Source organism: Sturnira hondurensis, unplaced genomic scaffold (assembly GCF_014824575.4).
Source record: "Sturnira hondurensis isolate 20B ecotype Veracruz unplaced genomic scaffold, ASM1482457v3 Scaffold0013381, whole genome shotgun sequence".
NCBI lineage: Eukaryota > Metazoa > Chordata > Mammalia > Chiroptera > Phyllostomidae > Sturnira > Sturnira hondurensis.
The window spans coordinates 499,956-520,383 of record NW_028086012.1 but is presented as its reverse complement, the minus strand read 5'-3'; the positions used below and the strand labels follow the sequence as shown (position 1 = coordinate 520,383).

The following is a 20,428-nucleotide window of genomic DNA, read 5'->3' as shown; positions in this document are numbered from 1 at the left end:
CTTCTCTGTCTCACAGCAGCTGGGAGACCCGCGGGGGTTGACTTCACGCCCCGTTACCCACCCCGTGGGGTCGCGCCCAAGCCGCGCCTCTGCTGGAGCAGTCCCCGGTGAGACGGGTGAGAGCGGCCACCGCGTGTCTCTTTAACGCGCGCCCCCGGAGGCCTGGCGCGCCCCCGCCACTATAACTGGAGTGCATGGAGCAGGCAGCGCTCAGAGGAAGCAGGGCGGGTGCTGGGCACCCGCTGACCGACTTTTCCAAGTGCGATCAGAGCCCGTCCGGCCCGCGGCCCGCCCCCATGGACTCTCCCGGGAGCGCCCACACTTGAGGACCCGACGCCCGCTGGGCTCCGCGCTGGGTTACACCCCCCCGCCGTCAAGGGACCCCCCGCGGGCTGGGCAGGGCCCCGCACGCCCGCCCGCAGCGCTAGCCGTCGGGCCAGGGCTCCGCCGCCGCCACGCCTCGCGCCCCACGCTACCCGCCCCATGCTGGTGCACACCTACTCCCCCATGGTGAGTAGCCCCGGGTCCGAGGGCGCGGGGACAGCAGTAAGCCTGAGCGCTGGACCTTCCAAATCTCCTCCTGCAACGAAATGCCGGCGGGAGAGGGCCCCAGCCTCGAGCGGTGAGCGCGGAGACCGCGGTCCCCAGCCCGAGGCTCCCGCGCCCGCCCGTCGCTCGGAGATAAACCTCTGGCCCCGGGAAGCGGGTAGGACGGCAGCTGGGTCCTTGCAAGCTGCCCCGGAGGAGGGTCCTCTAGGGCTGGACTCCGTTTCAGCTGCCGGTGGGTCGCCTAACGCGCCCTTCTCCCCCCCAGGAGCGCCCCGACGGGCTGGGCGCGGCGGCTGCGGGGGCCCGCCTGTCGTCTCTGCCCCCGGCGGCCTACGGGCCGGCGCAGCAGCTCTGCCACACGCCGGCCGCCGCCGCCGCCAGCGATTTCCAGCCGCCCTACTTCCCTCCGCCCTACCCGCAGCCGCCACTGCCCTACGGCCAGGCGCCCGACGCCACCACCGCCTTTCCTCACCTGGCCAGCGACCCGTACGCCGGCCTGGCGCCCCTGGCACAGCCGCAGCCTCCACAGGCTGCCTGGGCCGCGCCCCGCGCCGCCGCCCGCGCCCACGAAGAGCCGCCCGGCTTGCTGGCGCCGCCAGCCCGCGCCCTGGGCCTAGACCCTCGCCGGGACTACGCCGCCGCGGTGCCACGGCTCCTGCACAGCCTGGCCGACGGCGCGCACAGCCTGGCGGACGCGCCCCTGGGCCTCCCCGGGCTGGCGGCGCCGCCTGGCCTGGAGGACCTGCAGGTGAGGCCCGAAGGGTCCGGGATGGGCCAGGACCCACCGCAATGATTTAGGACTCTGGCTGGAGGCAGAATGACAAAGACAGGACCCCAACTTTTCTCCCAGCCTACCACTTCTTCCTCATGATTCCGATGGTGCGTCCCGTGCATGGCCTGGGTTAGACGCTGCCTGGCCATTAAGGCGGCCTGACACTGAGTCCGTGAGCAGTGCGTGGAAGGCGGCAACCCTCGGCGAAGTAAATGGAGAAGTGTCTGAGCCACTTCTCTCTCTCTCTCTCCTGCCTGGGCCGCCTAGGGCACCTATGCCCCGTCCCTGTCTGCTCCGGAAGCCTGTGCCTGGAGCGAAGAGAGGCAGAGGAGTTGCCTAAGGTTCAAAATTCCGGCACGGTGAGGTACGTGTGGCCCAGATCGGCCGCACAGATGGTGCCGAGCCTTGGAGAATACTGGTCCCACCCGTGGCCGCCCCAGGCGACTAACCGAGTTGCGCGCTGGGAGGAGCAGACAGGACAGGAGCCAGGGACAGCAGGGGCCTGGGAAGCGACAAGACACTAGGTCCATAAGCGCCCTTACCACCGCATCTCCTATTTGCAGGCCATGGATGAGTCGGGAATGAGCCTCCTGGAGCAGTCTGTGATCAAGAAAGGTGAGGACTGGAGTGCATCTGCCAACACAGAACCGGGAGAGCTGGTGCCGGCCCTGGGCGCACGGGCCCAATTTCTTCCCCCAGGGAGAGTGCCTCCTGCGCGTCACCGGGCCCTGTGGCCACGGAGCACTCACTTTTCCTGGCCCAGTAAAGGGACAGTGGAGGATGGGGGACCTGGCCAGACCTTGGGCAGCGGTACAGGTTGGTAAGTTGGCCCCACAGCCTGCGGCCTGGGGTGAGCCCGGTGCATCAGCGCTCAGCTGGCTCCCAGGGCCAAACTGCATAAGGGTCTGGCCTCTCGCCACCCGAAGGGAGGGCGTTCTTGTGGATCTGGAGTTAATCTGCAGAACGGGTTAAACCACTTCCCTGTTTCCTAAGAGGTGAGAATGGGGGTGCTATTCCCAGGACTTTTGTTAAATGATTTCCACATTTCAGCGCCTACCAGTTGCTAGCCTGGCAAGTGCTTTCTGCTCCTACCTCCCCAGCAGGGCTGTGGCGGGTGACTGAGGGTGGGGGTGGGGATCTTGCATTCTCCTGAGAAATTTTCTCTCCAAGCGGGAGCCTCTTTCGGCATTTAGGAAGCTCGGGAGTGAATATCGTGTGTGCAGGAGGTGAGGGCCTGTCTGCTCCTGGGCATCTATGTGAGTTCAGGTCCAGTACGTGTCTGTATACTCCCTTCCTAGGTGTCTTTCTGGTATTTCTTGGGGTGTGTGTTTGTCTCTGTGTGTAATGGGTTTCTATTGTACTGGTGTACATTTCTCTGTGTTTGGGTGGGGTGGGGGCCTCTCTGTGTGGTTCAGGGTTTCTGTTGTGCCCCAAAACTTGATTTTTGGTATCGAGGATCTCTAAGCATGTGAGGGTCACTTCCTGTGTATTTCCGGGGGTGTTTGTGTCTCTGCACTAGTAAAAAGCCAGAGGTTTGAGACCTGCCCTCGAATGGATTTTCTGGCTTGAGGACCGAGTTCTGGCTGTGCCAGGAAAAGGTGAGAAAGTGACAGAGACAGATTCTGAGGGGTCCAGGTCTTGGACTGTCTCCTTAGATCTGGGGCAGATGCGGGGCAGGAATCTGAAGTTGCAGACAAGTCTGAGGTGCCTGAGAGAGGCACTGACTGCTCTCGTGCAATTCGATTTGAGTCGTTCTTCAAGAGTGAATTCAAGTCCCAGCTCAGTTTGCCCTCCACCTCCATTCCTAGCAGAAGCTGGGGGTGGAGGTGGGGGTGGGAGCTGGGATTCCAGGAGGGGGGCTGTGCTACCAGGGACTGAAAGTTGGCTGGACCTCCTGAAGTGTGTATGGGAAGCTGATGGGACAGGCCTCCTAGAACTTGGGGTAGGAGGGCTCCAGGTATCTGGGGCTGTGTCACCTGGAGCTGGGGTTTGGGAGGACCCTGGGTAACCGGCTGCCTGAAATTGGGATGGAGGTGTGAACTTGGGACCCAGCTCTTTGGGGTAGAAACTGTGCTGGCTTAGTGGACTTTTTTGAACCCATCGGAAGGAAGATCTCAGGCCACCAGGAGATACGATCATGGTCCCGGTCCCCAGGTCCTGACTCTGCGGGAGGGGCTGAGGGCCTAGGCTCACTGACTCTGGGAGGAGGCCAGCCCCCCGTATTATGGGAAGGAGCTTGGGGACCTCTGCCCTGAAGAAGAGTATAAAGACCAACTGGTGCTCTGAGTATGTAAACCCGGCCCCCAAGCCAGGGCAAGGACCAGCTGTGAGGAAGGACTGGAATTGCCCTGGAGTTGATTTCTCTCAAGGGATTACCTAAATCCCTGGGCCAAGGTGGTCCCAAGACCACAGCAAGCGTGGTGAGGACTGCCCGGAGTGCTGCTGTGCTGTCTTTGGGGCGGGGTGGTGTTGTGTGGGGGCAGATGTGGTTGCAGGTGCAGCGCAGGATGTTGCAGGGCTAGGCGTGCACACCTGCTGGACCATAGTGTCAGTGGGTCCGTAGCTGAATGAGGCAGCAGCAAGGTGGGGCGCTGGCGACTGCGCCCTGGGCAGCCCACCCTGGACGTCTGAGAACGGGGATCCCTGCAGAAAGGAAGCTCCTGGTTCCCCAGCAGAGAGCTTGGCCTAATACTGGCCCAGCGGGCCTTGGTGAAGGAGAGAGAGGCAGTGCCGGTGCATTCAGGCTTTGCAGATGCAGAGGTCCTGCTGGTTCCCCGAGCTCCCGACGTCGGGGTGTGCGTGTTGGGCGAAGGAGCGGAGTCGCGTTGACTAAACAGGTGGCCCGGTTGCAGCCCTGCTGGCAAGCAGCAGTTTTTGCAAGGGTTCTCCGCTGTCACTGCGGGACTCCAGTCAGCCACCAACTCCTTGGGGGCTGTGAAGTAGCGCCCATCTTATCCCTCGGGGCCTTTTCAAACGCATCGGGATCCCCTGTGGAGTCCTGAAGTCCTTCCGCATTGCCGGCAGCTGTGGAGGGCCTCCTTCCGACCTAGGCCCTGAGTTCTTGGCCAGTCTTTCTCCGCCGGAAGCATGCAACTCCTCCGGCCCCTCCCGGCCCTGGCAGAGGGGCGACTGTGTAGAAGGCTGTTGGAGTTCTGGGTGTGAAAGGGAAGCAGCCCTATCCTAGAAGCGCGTTGGTCTTCCTACTGTGGGGCGCCTCCGGGAAGAAGAGCCTGGAAATTCTCCTGGCCCAGACGTTGGTTATAAAATCTTCGCTACTCCAGACACTTGTCCTGGAGGGGAGGGGAGGCGGGGAGGGGAGGCGGGGAGGGGAGGCGGGGAGGGGAGGCGGGGAGGGGAGGCGGGGAGGGGAGGCGGGGAGGGGAGGCGGGGAGGGGAGGCAAAGCACCCCGCCTTCCCACCACACCACACACTCCAGGTTGGCAGCCTCTAAGCCACGGTGTGGGTTAGAGGATGGCAGATAGGGCCCAGGCCAACCCTAGGGGAAACCGGGAGCCCTCCATTTTCTGCCCACATCTGTCCCCTCCAGTGTTGCAACCTGTCCTAGGGGCACAGGAAGCAGATGGGACTGGCGAGGAAGACAGACCTGGGCAGGAACATTTTCCAGCTGAGAAAGGCAGTGAGAGGGCCCGGACAGGTCGCGGTGGGAGCTCAGAAGGGGAGAGCGGTGAGTGTCTGAGGATGGGAGGCTTCCTGGAGGAGACGTTAGGATGGAGCTCCCCAGGCAATCAATGGTGTTTGCTGAATGAATGATGGATGGATGTTGAGGTCTGAGTGCACTGGGAGAGCGAGTGTAGAAAAGGCCCGGGCACAGCATGTGCAAATGCCCTGTCTGTGGAAAAGCCAGACAGGTTCAAAAGATTAACAATTTCCGTGGGTTTCAGTTTATACAGTCACAGCTGCAGGGGAGTGGTTTGGTGATGAGAGCTGAGATACACCTCCTTCCCTCAGAGGAGAATGGGTTGTCTAGCTGGGGATGGAGAATCCCCCTCTGCTGAGCTCCATTGTCCAATCTCAGGAGGTCTCTGGGGAAGACAAAGGCTGACGTAAATGGTCAGCCTCTCCTCTGCTCCCCTTGGCTCTGGGGAAGGAAATGGGAGATGGGGAGGGTCTGGGCTTCCAAGTGAATCTCCAGACAGGGCCAGGCCTAGGATGAGGTACATACCTCTGAGGCAAGATTCGGATACGTAATATATTTTCATGCAATATTTTAAAATAAGAAGAATGCAAAAAAATCCATGATAAACAAAATACCGGCAATTTTACATAAAGACGGCATCTGACCCTGCAGGTGCACATCCCTGCCTCACTTGCCTCCCAGACGGGACACTGTCTGCCCCGTGAAGAGACGGACAAACCGGTCAGTGCCCTTGCAGAAAGTCTCAGGGGAAGCAGAGGGCAGTGTGGAGCAGAGCAGAGCAGGGTAGGCGCCAAGCCCTCTGGCAGTTGGTGAGAAGGGAACTTAACCAGCAGGTGGTACTGGAAGAGATAAGGAAACGCAGGTGGGCTGGGAGGCAGGCCACTGCCCCTCCTGTCTGCCTTCCTCCCCCTGTGCCTCCGCCTCAGGCTTTGGACCGGGGTTCTCTAAGTGTGGTCTAAGGAACCACTGCGTCAGAATCTGTTGGGGGCACTTGTTAAAAAATGCAGATTCCCGGGGCACCACCCCACATCTACTGAACAAGAATCCCTGGAACACCCCCTGGAACTTGGCATTTTTTTAAACCGATTCATTGAAGTAAAATTTTCATACCTAAAATTCACCCACTGTAAAGACTACATAATTTGATGATTTTTAGTAAATTTATAGCTGTATAATCATAACCACATTCAGTTTTAGATATTTCCACCACCACCCAAAATTCCTTCGTTCCCATTTGTAGTTAGTCCCCATTCCCACCCCAAGCCTTAGACAACCACTGATCAGCTTTCTGTCTATAAATCTGCATGTTTTAGATATGTTATATAAATGGGATATGGAAATATTTGGACTTTTGCATCTAGCTTCTTTTACTTAGCATAATGTTTTGAGGTTCATTGTGTTGTAACGTGTATACAAAAGCAGTTCCTTTTTTTTTCAGTTGCTGAGTCACTACTCGATTGGGTAGATGTAACACATTTTGTTTATTCGTTCATTAGTTGGTGAACACTTGGTGTTTCTGCTGTTTGGCTGTTACGAATGATGCTGCTATAGTCGTTCCCATACATGTCTCTGTGTGGACATATGTTTTCATTGCTCTTAGGTGAATTCCTAGGAGTGGAAATGCTGGATTTTATGGTAAGTGTGTGTTTGATTTTTTTTAATAAAATGCCAAGCTGTTTTTTAAAGTGGCTGTCCTACTTTACATTCCCACCAGCAACGTGTAGCAAGGGTTCCAGTGTCTCCACATCTTCATCTGCACTTGACATTATCGTCTCTCATTTTTATTACAGCCGTCCTAGTAGGATCTCAGTATAGTCTCAATTTGCATTTCCCGAATGACTAAAGATGTTGGTCACTTCTTCATGTGCTTACGGGGCATGCCTGTATCATTTCCAGTGAAACATCTATTCACATGTTTTGACCAGTTTCTAATTGGTTTATTTATCTTATTATATGAGTTCTTTATGTATTCTAGATGCACATCCTTGATCAGGTATATGATTTGCTGATATTTCCTTCAAGTCTGTAGTTTGTCTTTTAATTTTCTCAATAGTATCTTTTGAGCTGCAAGAATTTATCATTTGATGAGTCCAACTCATCATCATTTCTTTTGTGGATCATGCTTTTGATACTGTATCTAGAACTCTCTGCCCAACCCAGGGTCACAGGGGTTTTCCTGCTGTTTCCCCTGGAGGGGCCTTCCATGTTAACCAGCTTTCTGGGATGGTCTGGTGCACGCTCCCCAGATTCCGGATCAGACCGTGCTCGACCACCTGTGACTAGAGCGTGTGGACGTGTGTGAGGGTCTTGTCTGACAGGGTGAATAACTAGGAGCTCTCGAGTCTGTAGGAGTGGGAATGGCTTCTGCGTGTGTGACTGAGAACACCATGAGTAGAAGGCCTCAGCCTCGGGAGTCACTGTGGTGTGGGGGACAAACACTGCTGTCCCCCCCCCTAGTTTGCAGTCTGTGAGAGCTCAACTCCCACCTCTACGCCTGTCCCTTTCCCAGGCTGCCTGCTGCGCTCACCTTCCGTTGGTTCCGTTCCTCTTGCCATTTTTGAAGAAAGAGACTTTGAGGAGAAAGGGAGGGACAAGTAGGGAAAGCCTCTCATTCATTATTTTACACACACACACACACACACATGTCCATCTGCCATGCACCTACACCCTGCGGCATCTATGTTTTCATAAATCCAAGATCCACTATGTTTAAATATATCAATAGGAGCAAAAGCTTGCAGATACCCACATGCACACCACATTCAAGAGGGTAGAGACTATGTCCTTGTGTGGAGCTGGGCTTCAGTATCTGTTGAATGAGGAAGTGTGCATGTGCACGATCTCACCCTCACTGTTCTACCTATGACGGGGCATAGAATTTTGTATGCAGCCATTTCTGAGACACTCACGCTCACCATGTCCCTGTTTGCACATGAACGAATGGCCTGGCGCAACCTTGGCCTGTCTCCCCTTTCACGGGGTCTGGCCTCAGAGGGCCCCAGGTTTTCCCAGAAGTTGGATGAAAGAGGCAGCTGGAGGGTAGAAAAATGTTCTATTCCTCTGACTGTTCCCTCTGGCTGGGGTCATGGGAGAAAGGACAGACTTATTTGAAGTTTTTGATTTTTAAAAAGATTTTATTTTTTAGAAAGGAGGGGAAAGAAAGGGAGAAAAACATTGATTGGTTGTCTCTCAAGGACCCCGAACTGGGGACCTGGCTTGCAACCCAGGCATGTGCTCTGACTGGTAATCAAACCTGTAACCTCTCCATTCTCAGGCTGACATTCAACCTGCTGAGCCACACCAGCCAGGGCTTATTTTTATCAATTTGTCGTTTTACTTTTGAAAGTCAAACCTGAGGTATAATTAATATACAGTACAGTTTACCCTTTTGAGATGTGCATTTCTGTAAACTTCAACAAATGCAAACCTATGGAGTCACGTAACCACGAGAAGAATTGAGATCTAGAATAGTTCCATCACTGTAAAAAGTCCCCTCAAGTCAGAGGGACACAGGTGCAGAGGGGGCCCATGTGCAGGCCTAGGGGACATGGGGGTGAGAGGCGGGCAGGGCCCCTACTGCACAGCCGGGTCAGTGGCTGTCCAGTCAGGACACCCTTGCTCTTGGCTCCGGGAGAGGGCCGGGCTGAGGGGGAGGCGAGTGGGGCAGGGCCCAGACACAGCCCGTCAGAACCCCGTCTAATCACAGTTGTGATATTTTGTCATCATAAACTTTTTCATTAGTGTTTATTACTTTAATCATTGCATTAGAACACTACTTATCTTGATTACTGAGAGTGTTGGTGCCTCCTTAAATTTTCCAAGTGCCTTGCTTGCCGCACCCTAGTTTGGGGGGGGGTATGTTTGTGCTGCTAGTTCTCTCTGACCTCCCAGCTCTCAGCTTCACTCACCACCCCCATGACCTTTTGGCCCCTCCCTGGTGCCTGAATGGGGACCCAAGGAGGAAACATGCAGTTTTGCTATTAGGTGGCCAACAAAGGAATGGGGCTCCCTCAGCGCCCCACTTCCAAATCCCCGCCGTGGGCCATCATCATTCCTTTTCCCATTGCAAGTTTCAAAGGCCCTGCTCTCTCATTTACTCCACATTCACTGGGGGCCGCTGGTGCCGAGACTCCGCCCCCTGGGGCTCCTAGTTGGTGGGAAGGTGGAGCTGGAATCAGACAGGAAGGCTCAGTGGGTAAGAAGGATCTAGGGTGAGAGGGAAAAGAGCTGGAGGCCCCAGGAAGCTTGGCACTGGGATGGTGCCCCAACTGAAGCTTGGGAGGGAGGGGCCCTCCTCGTTAAGGCAGAGAAGGGCCCCGGAGACAGAGAGCCATTGCTTGGGGCTCAAAGCTCTCACGCTGGTGTCCCCACATCCCAGGTGACGCTTCACCTGGGTTCTGTTTGCCCTGTGTTAGATTTTTAAGTGTTTGAAACAGTTGCCAGGATTTAGAAATACAGAAACACACCTCTCTGGGCTTCAGTTTTCCCATCTGTAAGATGGGAATAATAAACGTAGCCTGCTTGGGGGCTGTTCAGAGGATTCAGTGAGGTTGTCTGTGTGAGCACGCAGCACAGGGAGTGCCCAGTAACTGCTGGCCCCAGAGCTCCACACTTGATCCCCCACCCAACGGCCTGCACACAAAAGACCTGCCTTCTCCACCAAGGCTCTCACTTCTTTGAAAGACGGTTGGCCCAGGGGAAGTAAGTGCCTCAGTTGTTCTCCCTTCCCCCTGAAGCTAAGGAGGAAGACAGCAGTCAGACTGCAGGAAGAACTTTCTTTCACAGCCAAGGGCATCCAACTTTTCAGATTCCCTTTCCTGCCCTTTATAGATATTAGCAGATAATTAGCATTTGGGGGGAGGGGGCAAAAGGGTGTGTCTCTTTATTCCTGGTCTCCTTAAGCATCCCAGTGTGATCTGGCTGGAAGAGGCCAGGGCTAGAAGCCTAAGGAGCCATAACCTCCCTGTCCCCTTGCTACTTTGCAGGGGGGAACTGGGGACCCCCTGCGATTGTGCAAATGTGGCCGGGTCCTCCATAGTGACCCAGGAATCCTGCCTCTAGCTCAGACTCCACTTCCTGGTTTCCAACTCCCTGTCGGGTCACATATGCCCAAACTCCAAGAGTCTGCTGGAGCTACTGAAGTTTTACCGGGGATCCGGCCTGGCCTGGTGAAGGGAACACAGGTTCAAGAACCAGGCAGCCCTGGATTCAGTTTGCACCACCCATTAGTTGAGTGAACTTGGGCAAGTCACATTAACTCCACGTGCCTTTCTTCCTTCCTCTGAAAGAGGAAGGGGCACTTAGATGTGTGTGCGTGTGTGTGCGCCCAGCACACAGCACACAGCTGGTGCTCCATCAAAGCGCCCACTCCACAGCTGGCTAGTGTCCTGTGGTTCCTGGCTCAGTGTTGTCTCTTTCTCCCTTGCTCTTGCTTCCGCTCCACAGTCCCCATGCCCTCCAAAGCCAGCAGCCTCTCCGCCCTCTCACTGGCCAAAGACAGCCTGGTTGGCGGCATCACGAACCCCAGTGAGGTCTTCTGCTCCGTGCCGGGCCGGCTCTCACTGCTCAGCTCAACATCCAAGTACAAGGTGACAGTGGGGGAGGTCCAGCGGCGACTGTCTCCTCCCGAGTGCCTCAACGCCTCACTGCTGGGTGGTGTCCTTCGCAGGTAGGAAGGCCAGTCCGCCATGCCCTGCACAGTTCCTTGGCCAAAATTCTTGCTCCTTTCATACGTCCTCATCATACGTCCTCAAGGGATCAGGGAGGGGCCCGCCTCACCCCAAGCCATAGGGCCATCTATGCTTCAGTCTCCCTGGGGGGGTGTGCTGCTCTGAGCAGCAGCCACACGTCCGTGGCTTTGGGGTGGGGTGTGGAGGAAGAAGCTGGGCACAGCCAAGGGTTAGAGGGGTCTCCCACACTGGGCAGACTGGGCAAGGCTGGGTCTAGGGAAGAGAGAGTGCCATCTTTACCCCTCCTCTAGGAAGGGGACCCGCAGGACCCAAAGCCTGTGGAGCCTGGGCCTCTCCGGTGTGTGTGTTTTGGGGTCCATAGTTATCTTCTACTTGTGTGTCTGTCTCTCTCTGTGCTCGGATAGGGTATCAGTGCTCAGGACTACGAGTTTTGGTGTGTCTGAGGACAGTGTGTGCAGGTGTGTGCATGTACGAGTGCATGTGTGTGTATAGTGTAGGGGCGGCCAGGAGGACATGTTTTCATGGGTGCTTGTTGTATTACTTTCAGTGAGATGGGTTGGCTGGAGTGTGTTCTGCCCTGTGTGAGTGTGGTTGCCTGGGCATTTGGGGCTAGACATATGTATGTTTAGGTGTCTGAACCTCTGTGTGAGGCTGTGTTTGTGCAGGGGGCATCTCCTTACTCCTGGTCTCTCTGAGCATCCCTGAGGGGCTTGTGTGAGTGTGCGCGTCTGCGTGTATGCCCCTGGGGTCCTGACTTGGTGTGACGGTTGGTCTGTGTCCCTGCATGGGCCTGGGCATCTGAGTCTCCATGTCTCTGTATGTTTGTCTCTGTCACGAGGTGTGTATATTCTGGATCTGCAGTGTGGGTCACCTGTGTGTGTATCTATACATACCTGTGTGTATGTCTGCTTGCCTGGTGTCTCTCTGCATGAAGTCTGTGTATCCCTGGGTAGCTGTGTATGGCCCGGCTGGCAGCCTGAGGTGGGGAAGAAGGCCTGTCCTGTCCCACCTTGGGTCCTGCTGTTGAGAGGATTAGGGAGCAACAAGGGGCTCCTGGGGCTGGATGCTGGGCCCCCTGCCCCCATCTTGGCTACAAAGCCAATGAGGTTAGAAAGAGGTTGAGACCAGGCTGAAAGAGGCCCCAGACTGTCCCCAGGGCCAGAGCCTAGCCTCAGCAGGGGCTGGTGGAGGCAGCAAGGTCACTCAGCCTACACGCTTCTCTCTCGTCGTCATAGTGTGTATCTGTCTCTCCCTGTGCATGTGAAGGGCCAAGTCCAAGAATGGAGGCCGGTGCCTGCGGGAACGGCTGGAGAAGATTGGGCTCAACTTGCCAGCTGGCCGCCGCAAGGCCGCCAACGTAACACTGCTGACTTCGCTGGTGGAGGGTGAGTGGGGCCCGAGGGTGGGCCTCAGTGCAGACATGAGGAGACCTGTGTCGCCTAGCATGACTATGTGTGATATGTGTGTATGTGCACGCACACACACACACACACAGCAGAGAACATGTGTGTGTGGTATATGTGCAGTGGGGGGAGTGGCCCGTGTTTGAAGGAGGTAAAGGGATGAGGGGGTTAGAGTCCCTTCCCTGGAGGTTGGTGACTCTGGGCTCGGGCATCTCGAGCTCAGGCTCCCGTCCTGAACTCAGAACCCATCCCTGGTGGCCCAAAGGCAGGGTGATGGGATGGAGGCTGGAGCAGGAAATCAGAGGAAGGTATGTATAGAAGCAAGATAAGGCAGACTAGGCCCTGGCCAGGGGGTCAGAGGTTCAAAGTGGGGCTCTAGGCTCCAAGGTGCACCTGGTTTAGTGACAGCTCACCTGTCTGCCCCTCCTCCCCCCAGGAGAGGCCATACATCTGGCCCGAGACTTCGGCTACATCTGCGAGACGGAGTTCCCAGCCAAGGCAGCTGCCGAGTACCTGTGCCGACAGCACGCCAACCCTGGGGAACTGCACAGCCGCAAGAGCATGCTGCTGGCCACCAAGTGAGTGAGGGTGCAGTGTGGGCGCTTCCCGGCACCACGCGCAGGCAGACATGGGTGCCATGAGCAGGCACACGGAGGCGAACCACAGACACCAAGCACGGGCACAAGTGGCACCACACACAGCACACCTGGACTCGATGCTACAGAGCATACACACAGACAAACAGGAACATAGGCAGGTTGTATGAATCAGCAAAAATGGTGTCACAGACAGGCTTACTTAGTCTGTGCCACGCCCCCAAACACTGCCCCGTGCCACCACGAGCCCTCGTCCCATCGTGGGGCTGAGGTTCCGCGGTCTGCTCCCTCTGCTTGAGCTTCACCCATCAGCCTCCTGTCCCAGTGACGTCACGAGGGACCATCGCCCCCACAGGCCCCAGGTTGATCGCGCCTTGTCCCTACTTCACACTTAGCCCCTCTGCAACTCCCGTTAGTGCCTCCCTCACCCCCATCCACAGGCCACCACCTCAGCTCTGGTCTCCCTCCCTCTAGCACCCCACCCATTCCCTCAGGCTCCCTGGGCAGGCCCTGCTCCCCTGCCCGGGAGCCTTCAGTGATCTGCCTTGGTTTTCAAACTAGGTTCTGGGACAATGCTTCAGGGTCTGTTGAATGAACTGGAATTCCATTAAGATTTTAGTTTTTAGAAAGAATCCCATTCTGGCTGGTGTAGCTCAGTGGATTGAGCTCGGGCCTGCCAACCAGACGGTCACAGTTCGATTCCCAGTCAGGGCACATGCCTGGGTTGCAGGCCAGTTCCCAGCAGGGGATGGACAAGAAGCAACCATATATTGATGTTTCTCTTTCTCTCCTTCCCTTCCCTTCTAAAGATAAATAAATACTTAAAAAAATAAATCTAGCTTAATAAGGATATCTAAGTTAAAAAAAAAAAAGAATCCCATTGCAAGAAGAGACAGAGCAAGACAGAAAGAGAGAGGAAAAGAGTAAAAAAAATCGCAAACCTCAAACTCCTTTGAGGGTCCCACAACCAAGCCCACACAAGCCCCACCTACTCCAACTGCCTTCCTTGTTCTCTCCTGCTCTCCCACCCTCGGGCTTGCTCATCCGGCACCCCCGTCTAGTGCGGTCCTTCACATCCCATCTCTGTCCTCCCCTCTGTGAGCCTTCCTCAAGTGCTCTGGGCAGAAGTGGAATCACAGACTCAAGGGACTTTTGTGACTCATGGGACCTTTGAGGCTGTTCACGTGGGAGCTGGAGAAACATATCTAGGGCAAGGCTTGCCTCACTCATTAACCGGCTAACTCACCCAGCACTTCCTGGGTCCCGTTCATGTCTAAGGTGCTGACTGTGCTCCACGGTGATTCTAAGGTGAGATCTAAGTAATTCTCCTGCCTGAGTCACACACAAGACACACGAACAGAGAAAAATGGCCACAAACTAGAGCTGGATTGAAATCTCAGCTTAGCCACTTGGGCAGGTCCTCTGACCTACCTGAAACCAGTTTCCGCATCACACAGTGGGGATGATGACATCGGTGTGGGTTTGCTGTGGGGGTTAAGTGGGATGATGCACTTGGCCCAGCATTTGGGCCTCAGTTCATGTTCGAGCCATTATTTCAGTTATTCGAGATTCTGGATTGTTCCCTAATAAAGACAAAGACTGGTATTTGGGGTGGGGGTTGAGGATGGGGACAGGGGCTCAAGAAGAGTGTCCTGGGTAGGGTGGTAGAACTAGACTTTGAGTATGGGCAGCGTGCCCACAAGAAGAGAGACCCTGGGTACTAGCATATGCTGTTTTCTGGTGTCTTAAGTGGGAGAAGCCAGTTAACGTCTCTGAACCTTCATTTCCCTTTCTGTAAAATCAGCATGGTCATCATTTACAGACTATTGGCAGGCTCAGCACCCAGCCCATGGTGGGTCCTTCTCTGGGCTGACCTTTGACCTTTAACCTCTGACCCTCCTTCCCTCCCCAGGCAGATCTGCAAGGAATTTGCAGACTTGATGGCTCAGGATCGCTCACCACTGGGCAACAGCCGCCCAGCACTCGTCCTGGAGCCGGGAGTGCAGAGTTGCCTAACACACTTCAGCCTCATCACCCACGGCTTTGGGGGGCCGGCCATCTGTGCCGCCCTCACCGCCTTCCAGAACTACCTGCTGGAGTCACTCAAGGGGCTGGACAAGATGTTTCTAAGCAGTGCGGCCAGTGGGCATGGTGACACCAAGGCTTCAGAGAAGGATGGCAAGCGTCGGAAATAGCCGCTTCCCCAGCCCCATCCCTCAGGGGCTCCTCAAAACGAGGTCTTAGCTCCTGGGGTGGGCCTGAAAGGATTAAAAGGTGGGGTTGGAGTCAGGCCAGAAAGAGAACATTCATCCCGAAACCCCCAAGTTGGGGGCCTGGGGTGAAAAAGTGGAGGGTAGCCTCTCTGTGGCGGGTCATTGATAAGCGCCCAGTTGTCCACAATTTTCTGACCCTGGATTGCTGAGAAGTGCTTGGACTTGGCATGGGAGAACCTGGTTCTCAGGGCTGAGCCCTGCCCATTAGGATGCTTGGGCAGTGTCGGGTGCCCCTAGGGTCCAAGGTTTTGCCGTGTTTTACTGAAGGCAGGAGGGAAACTGTTGATGGACCCGAGGTGCTCCTGAGGACTTGGCACCCTTCATTCCAGAATTGCTACCCCCCTAAAAGGGGTGCTGGCAGGAAAACCCCAGTGGGCTCTTTGGACCCTTCCCATCTTAGAAAGAAATGGATAGGAGGGGCCCTCAGGGAGCAAAGAAGGCAAAGCACAAATGGCAGAACTGCTGCACTTCCCAGCTCTGTCCCTATCTGCCCTATTTATGTGTGTGTGCTGTGATTAAATCGGAAAGTTTAAAAACATCCAGTGTAACTTATTTACCCCAATGCGCAGGACTCCAGTTTCACTGTTTTGTGTGCACGCACCAGGATGCCCAGCTGGATCAGGGTGGAGAGGGTGTTTCGGCTCACAAAGGGCTCCTGGGGGAAGGCAGGGGGCAGGAAAGATATGTCAGGGACCCTGAAATTGCCACTGGGCTTTTGTATTTGCTGTTGCTACTCTCTCTTTTTTAAAATATTTTATTTATCTTTAGAGAGGAAGGGAAGGAGAGAAACAGCAATGTATGGTTGCCTCTCATGAGTCCCCTGCTGGGAACTGACCTGCAACCCAGGCATGTGCCCTGACTGGGAATCGAACCGCAATCGTGTAGTTCGCAGGCCCGTGCTCAATCCACTGAGCTACACCAGCCAGGGCTCTGTTGTTTCTCTTGACCCTACTGGTCAATGTACCTCCCCAGCTCTCAGAATGCTTCCTTTTCATTGCATGTGAAGCCCTCCCCTGTCCTTCTTCAGTCCAGACTGGAATTTGCCTCCCAAGAGGCCCTAGGACTCAGGAAGAGGGGTCGAAGTGGGAGGGGGCCTCTAAGGGGGAGTCACAGGAAGGGGCTGTGGGCACCTGTGTGAGATGGGGCACAGGTGGTGGGTCTATCTGGCTTGTCAGTGTGGCTTTAGTTCTCTGGTGTGAAGTGACCCCTGGGTCTGTATGTTAATTACTGAGAGTTGTGAACGTGTCGGTCATAGGTGGTGGGTCTGTGTGTGTCAGTGTGAATGCTGGTGACTGTGTGTGTGTGTGTTTTAGGCAAAGACTAATCCAGCTCCCTTGCCTTCTTGAGGATTTCAGACTTCGGGCATCTTCTGCATCATCAACCTCTTCCTCTCTTACTGAATAATTTACTAAATCATTCTGCAAAGCACATGTTCCAGGACCTCTTACCTTACAGAACGTAAATTCTTTCCCCATATATTTCCCTTGCAGTGAAGTTTTTGAAAGATTGTTATGCCCTAAATGGCACTTCCTCACCCCCAATTCACCCTTCAACCCATCTATCCCCACCAGTCTATGAAAATCTACTCAGCAAGGTCTTTGATAACCACAATGTCAAATCCAAAGGCCCTTTTTCTGGACTTAGCAGCATTTGACCTTTTTTTTTTTAAGTTTTAGAGAGAAAAAAAGGAGAGAGAAAAACTGATAAGTTGCCTCTCGTACAAGCCCAAACCAAACCTGCAGCCCAAGCATGCGCCCTGACTGGGAATTGAACTAGCGACCTTTCGCTTTGCTGGACAACACCCAACCAAATAAGCCACACCGGTCAGGGCAGCATTTGGCCTATTTGATCACTTGCTCTTTTCTGAAACTCCTCTGTGGCTTCCAACTTCCTCTGGTTTCCTGATCTCACAGGTTCCAAAGTTGGCTCCTTCTCTACTTGACCTGTAGCCTTGGCCTCCTTGGGGCCAGCTCCCTAAACTCCAGGTTTGGGAGCTCAACCGTCTGCCTTTCTCCTCTGGGTTGTCTAACAGGCACCTCAGACTTAGGTCCAAAGTGGAATCCTTGACTCAAGTACTCAGATCGTGACCTTCTCCACACTTGCCTTCTCAGTAAAAAGCACCCTGTTGACGCAGTTGCTCAAGCCAGAAACTCGGGAGTCATATCTGAATCTTTCCCTACATGCTATCCATCAGAAAGTCAAAGAATCTAGCTTATCATGAGCTTTTCAGTGTGGACAACATTCCCCGTTAACCATGGAGTCCTCGCCAGGCTCTATTTGAGAGAGGATATGATAGCTCAGAGCAACTTACCCAAAGTCCCAGTGTAAGTGGGGCTCACATAGACCCCTCTCATCTGCCACCATCCTCAGTTCCATTGAACCCCAGGGCCCTCTGCAGAGGCTCACAGGCCAGAGCCCAGGGAGGGGAGGTGGGTCTTCCCAGCCTGTCAGGCCCCAAGGCTCTGCTCCTCCCACATAAGGTCAAGGTTGTGGAGAAGCAACAATACCATGTAGAGACCCTGAGTGGCATAAGAAACTTCTAATGAAGTCTCAGAATTTGGTTCTTTCCAGTAAGGGTTGGTTTTTTTTTTTAAATCCCCATAGCAAAAGAGCGTTTTATCCTTTTACTAGGTTTAGTCCTAAGGAAATGTAGATGATGATTAAAGAAAGTGTATACAGATGGTTTTACATGGGCTCCTTTTTTTGCAAAACAAGTAGCTGTGAATTAAATGGGGGGTGTTTAGACTGGGTAAGGATCGTGATTTTTGGAGTTTATTCTCATTTAAAGAAAAGACTTTCCTGTTTTCTTTTAAAGGCTCATGATGCTTCAGGAGGAGGGAGATAAAGGCAGCCACTGGAAACCACACCTCCCTCAAACTCAAGAGGGCGAGGCCGAGAGGCGGGCCCTTATTCACATCCAGGTCATAAACGAGCAGCAGACATCTAGAGAGGGTCCTTATATGTCCACCCTTCTCCTTTTGGGCACAGCTGCTCTTCAAAGGACCTAGACAAGAAGACAGGCAGCGAAAAGACTCTGGGTTTTAGGCGTTAGCTAGGCTTCGGCACTAACCGGGCAGAGCAGACAGCCACTGTTGCTCAGCAGGCAACAGAGCGAAGCTCTTTCAGCGCCCTCTTCCACCTCACTTAGAAGTTCCCTGTCAGCCTCCCCAACCCATCCCCTCTCACCCCCAGGCTGGGAGGAGTAAATTGCTTTCTGTGTATTACTAACCGGAAAGCAGGTGGGAACCAACGAAAAGACTATTCTGGCCAGGAGGGTGAGAGAATCGGGGCCCTCCCAGTGTTTTCAAACTCTGGGCAATTGATTTATGTCATAGCTGGCATTAAACAAGTAAAATTTGGTACAAGAAAACAGATCACACAGTACCAGTGAACTGCATCATGATGCAATCACACATACACGCACTTCTAGAAGGAAGTTCCATGAAACAATGCTCACCCTTCTTACAGTAGGTGTATAGGCGTGAAGTCCTGCTTGCTGAGGCTGTAGAAATTCACCTGGACCAAGAGTTCAAACAGGAGAGAAGAGGGGAAAAGTGAGGGGGTTGGTTGGGAGAGAAGTGTGAAACGCTTAGCCTGTCAAACTAAAGAATTGGGTTTTATTCTATCAGCAGGGGCAACATCAGGAAATTTTAAGTGAGGAGAGTTTTAAGGACGGTCAAACTTGTTTGAGTACAGAGAAAGAACAAGAAAAGAAAGGTACTACAAGCAGAGAAATGAGGAGGCTATTAAAATAGTCCCAAATCAGGATAACGGGAACAAAGTTTTTTTATTAAAAGGGATTTAGGAAGTTAAACTGCCGGAACGTGGTGACTACGTGAAGGCAGGAGAAAAAGATGGATCAAAAACGCTTAGTGAACTGCAGCGTGGTGCCCTGGACTGTACCCTGGAACGACAGAAAAGGACATTCATGGGAAAGCTGGTGAAGGCTGAATAAAAGCTGGAGTTTAACTCCCATGTCCCGATCAACGTTGGTTTCTGTTTTGACGAACTGAGGCTGTGTAGAATGTTAACACAAGGAGAAGCTGAGTGAGGGGTGTAAGGAAACTCTGTTTAATCTTTGTCACTTTTCTGTAAAACCAGATTTACTCCAAAACACATTTATTAAAAATAAACAATGCCTAGGTTTCTGGCTCCGGCTCGTGGGGGCCAGGGGGCCCTGACTGTCTAAGATGCAATGCTGTAGGGGAGGCCTGGAGCAGGCGGGTGAGACGCTCAGCTTTAGACGCGTTGAGTAGGATGCCCCCATGGCTGGAGGGTCAGACCCTGAGGATAAGTTGATCTGGAGCTCAGAAAGAGATCTGGGTTGGAGAAGACTGGCCGTCAGGATGGGCCAGTGGGCTAGCCCAGATTGCCGTGGGGACCCTTACATTCAAAGGCAGAGAACCGTTTCACTCCTGGTGAGGCCTGGATGCAGAATAACAAGTTTACCAATGATCATATACTTACCGAGCACTTACCACATGCCAGGCCCTGTTCTGCAGGCTTTATATCGCTTCACAGAATGCTCATAACCACCCTCACACGGAAAAGGTCCAACTTTGACTACTTTAGAGATGAGAAAATTATGACGTGGGACTGCCTGTGCTCCAGTACTGGTACTCAGCTGGGGCACGTTATCTGAACCACCTGTGGAGCTTTAAAAATAGATGCCTTAGAAAGAGACTCAGGAATCTCGCCAAAAGCCCAAACCTACGCATCTTCACGGCGGTAGTGGAGGGTGAACCAGTATGGTCGTACGAATCATCTCTTTTCCCTCATGTACATAATAATTAACTTTCTTCTTAGAGTATAAAGCATTTATCATTGATGTATTGAAGTGTATGACGTTTAAATCTGATGTTACCACTGTTAATACATGTTCTGATCTGTAGGTAGTGCCTTAGAGAGATGCTATTTTACTTCAGACAAACCAAAAAGCTGTCTTTATGTGAGCTACTCTTTATTAAGAGCAGCCCAGACCTGGATAAAGTGGAGTTCATCTTGTGATCAGAAATGTCAGAAATGCAAAAATCTCAGGCCTCAAACACGCAGCAACTGCAGAGGTAGGACCCAGCAAGCTGCTGTTTCAGTAACACTGAGATGCTTGCTCAAGTTTGAGGATCACTGCTTCAAAAGAACTTCAGTCTGGTGGTTCTCCACCACAACTGAGGAGGAGAATTACTTGGGAAGCTTTAAGAAACATTCTCATGTCCCAAACCTACTGAGTTGGAATCTGGGAATGAGTGCAAACTTATTTTTAAACGGGGATGTGTGCGCGCACATTTTACAGAGGACAGCATCTATCTCTCTTTTTAACAAAATTTTTAAATTTACTTTTACAGAGAGGGGAAGGGAAAGAGAAAGACAGAGAAACAGCAATGTGCAAGGGAAACACCAAGGGGTGCCTCCTGCATGCACCCCAACCAAATCGAAGAGGCAGCCCTTCACTTTGGGGTATAATACCCAAATACCTGAGCCACACCAGTC

The 20,428-nt window shown here is 53.7% G+C and overlaps 1 protein-coding gene across 1 annotated transcript; it reads left to right on the top strand.

The window, feature by feature from the left end:
* Positions 1-483: 483 nt before the first annotated feature.
* Positions 484-15,442, top strand: TFAP2E (transcription factor AP-2 epsilon). Its single transcript, XM_037061410.1, has 7 exons — positions 484-510; positions 815-1,297; positions 1,885-1,936; positions 10,425-10,647; positions 11,936-12,054; positions 12,509-12,650; positions 14,581-15,442. The coding sequence occupies exons 1-7, from the start codon at positions 484-486 to the stop codon at positions 14,861-14,863; spliced, it is 1,329 nt and encodes a 442-aa protein (XP_036917305.1). The 3' UTR covers positions 14,864-15,442.
* Positions 15,443-20,428: the final 4,986 nt, after the last annotated feature.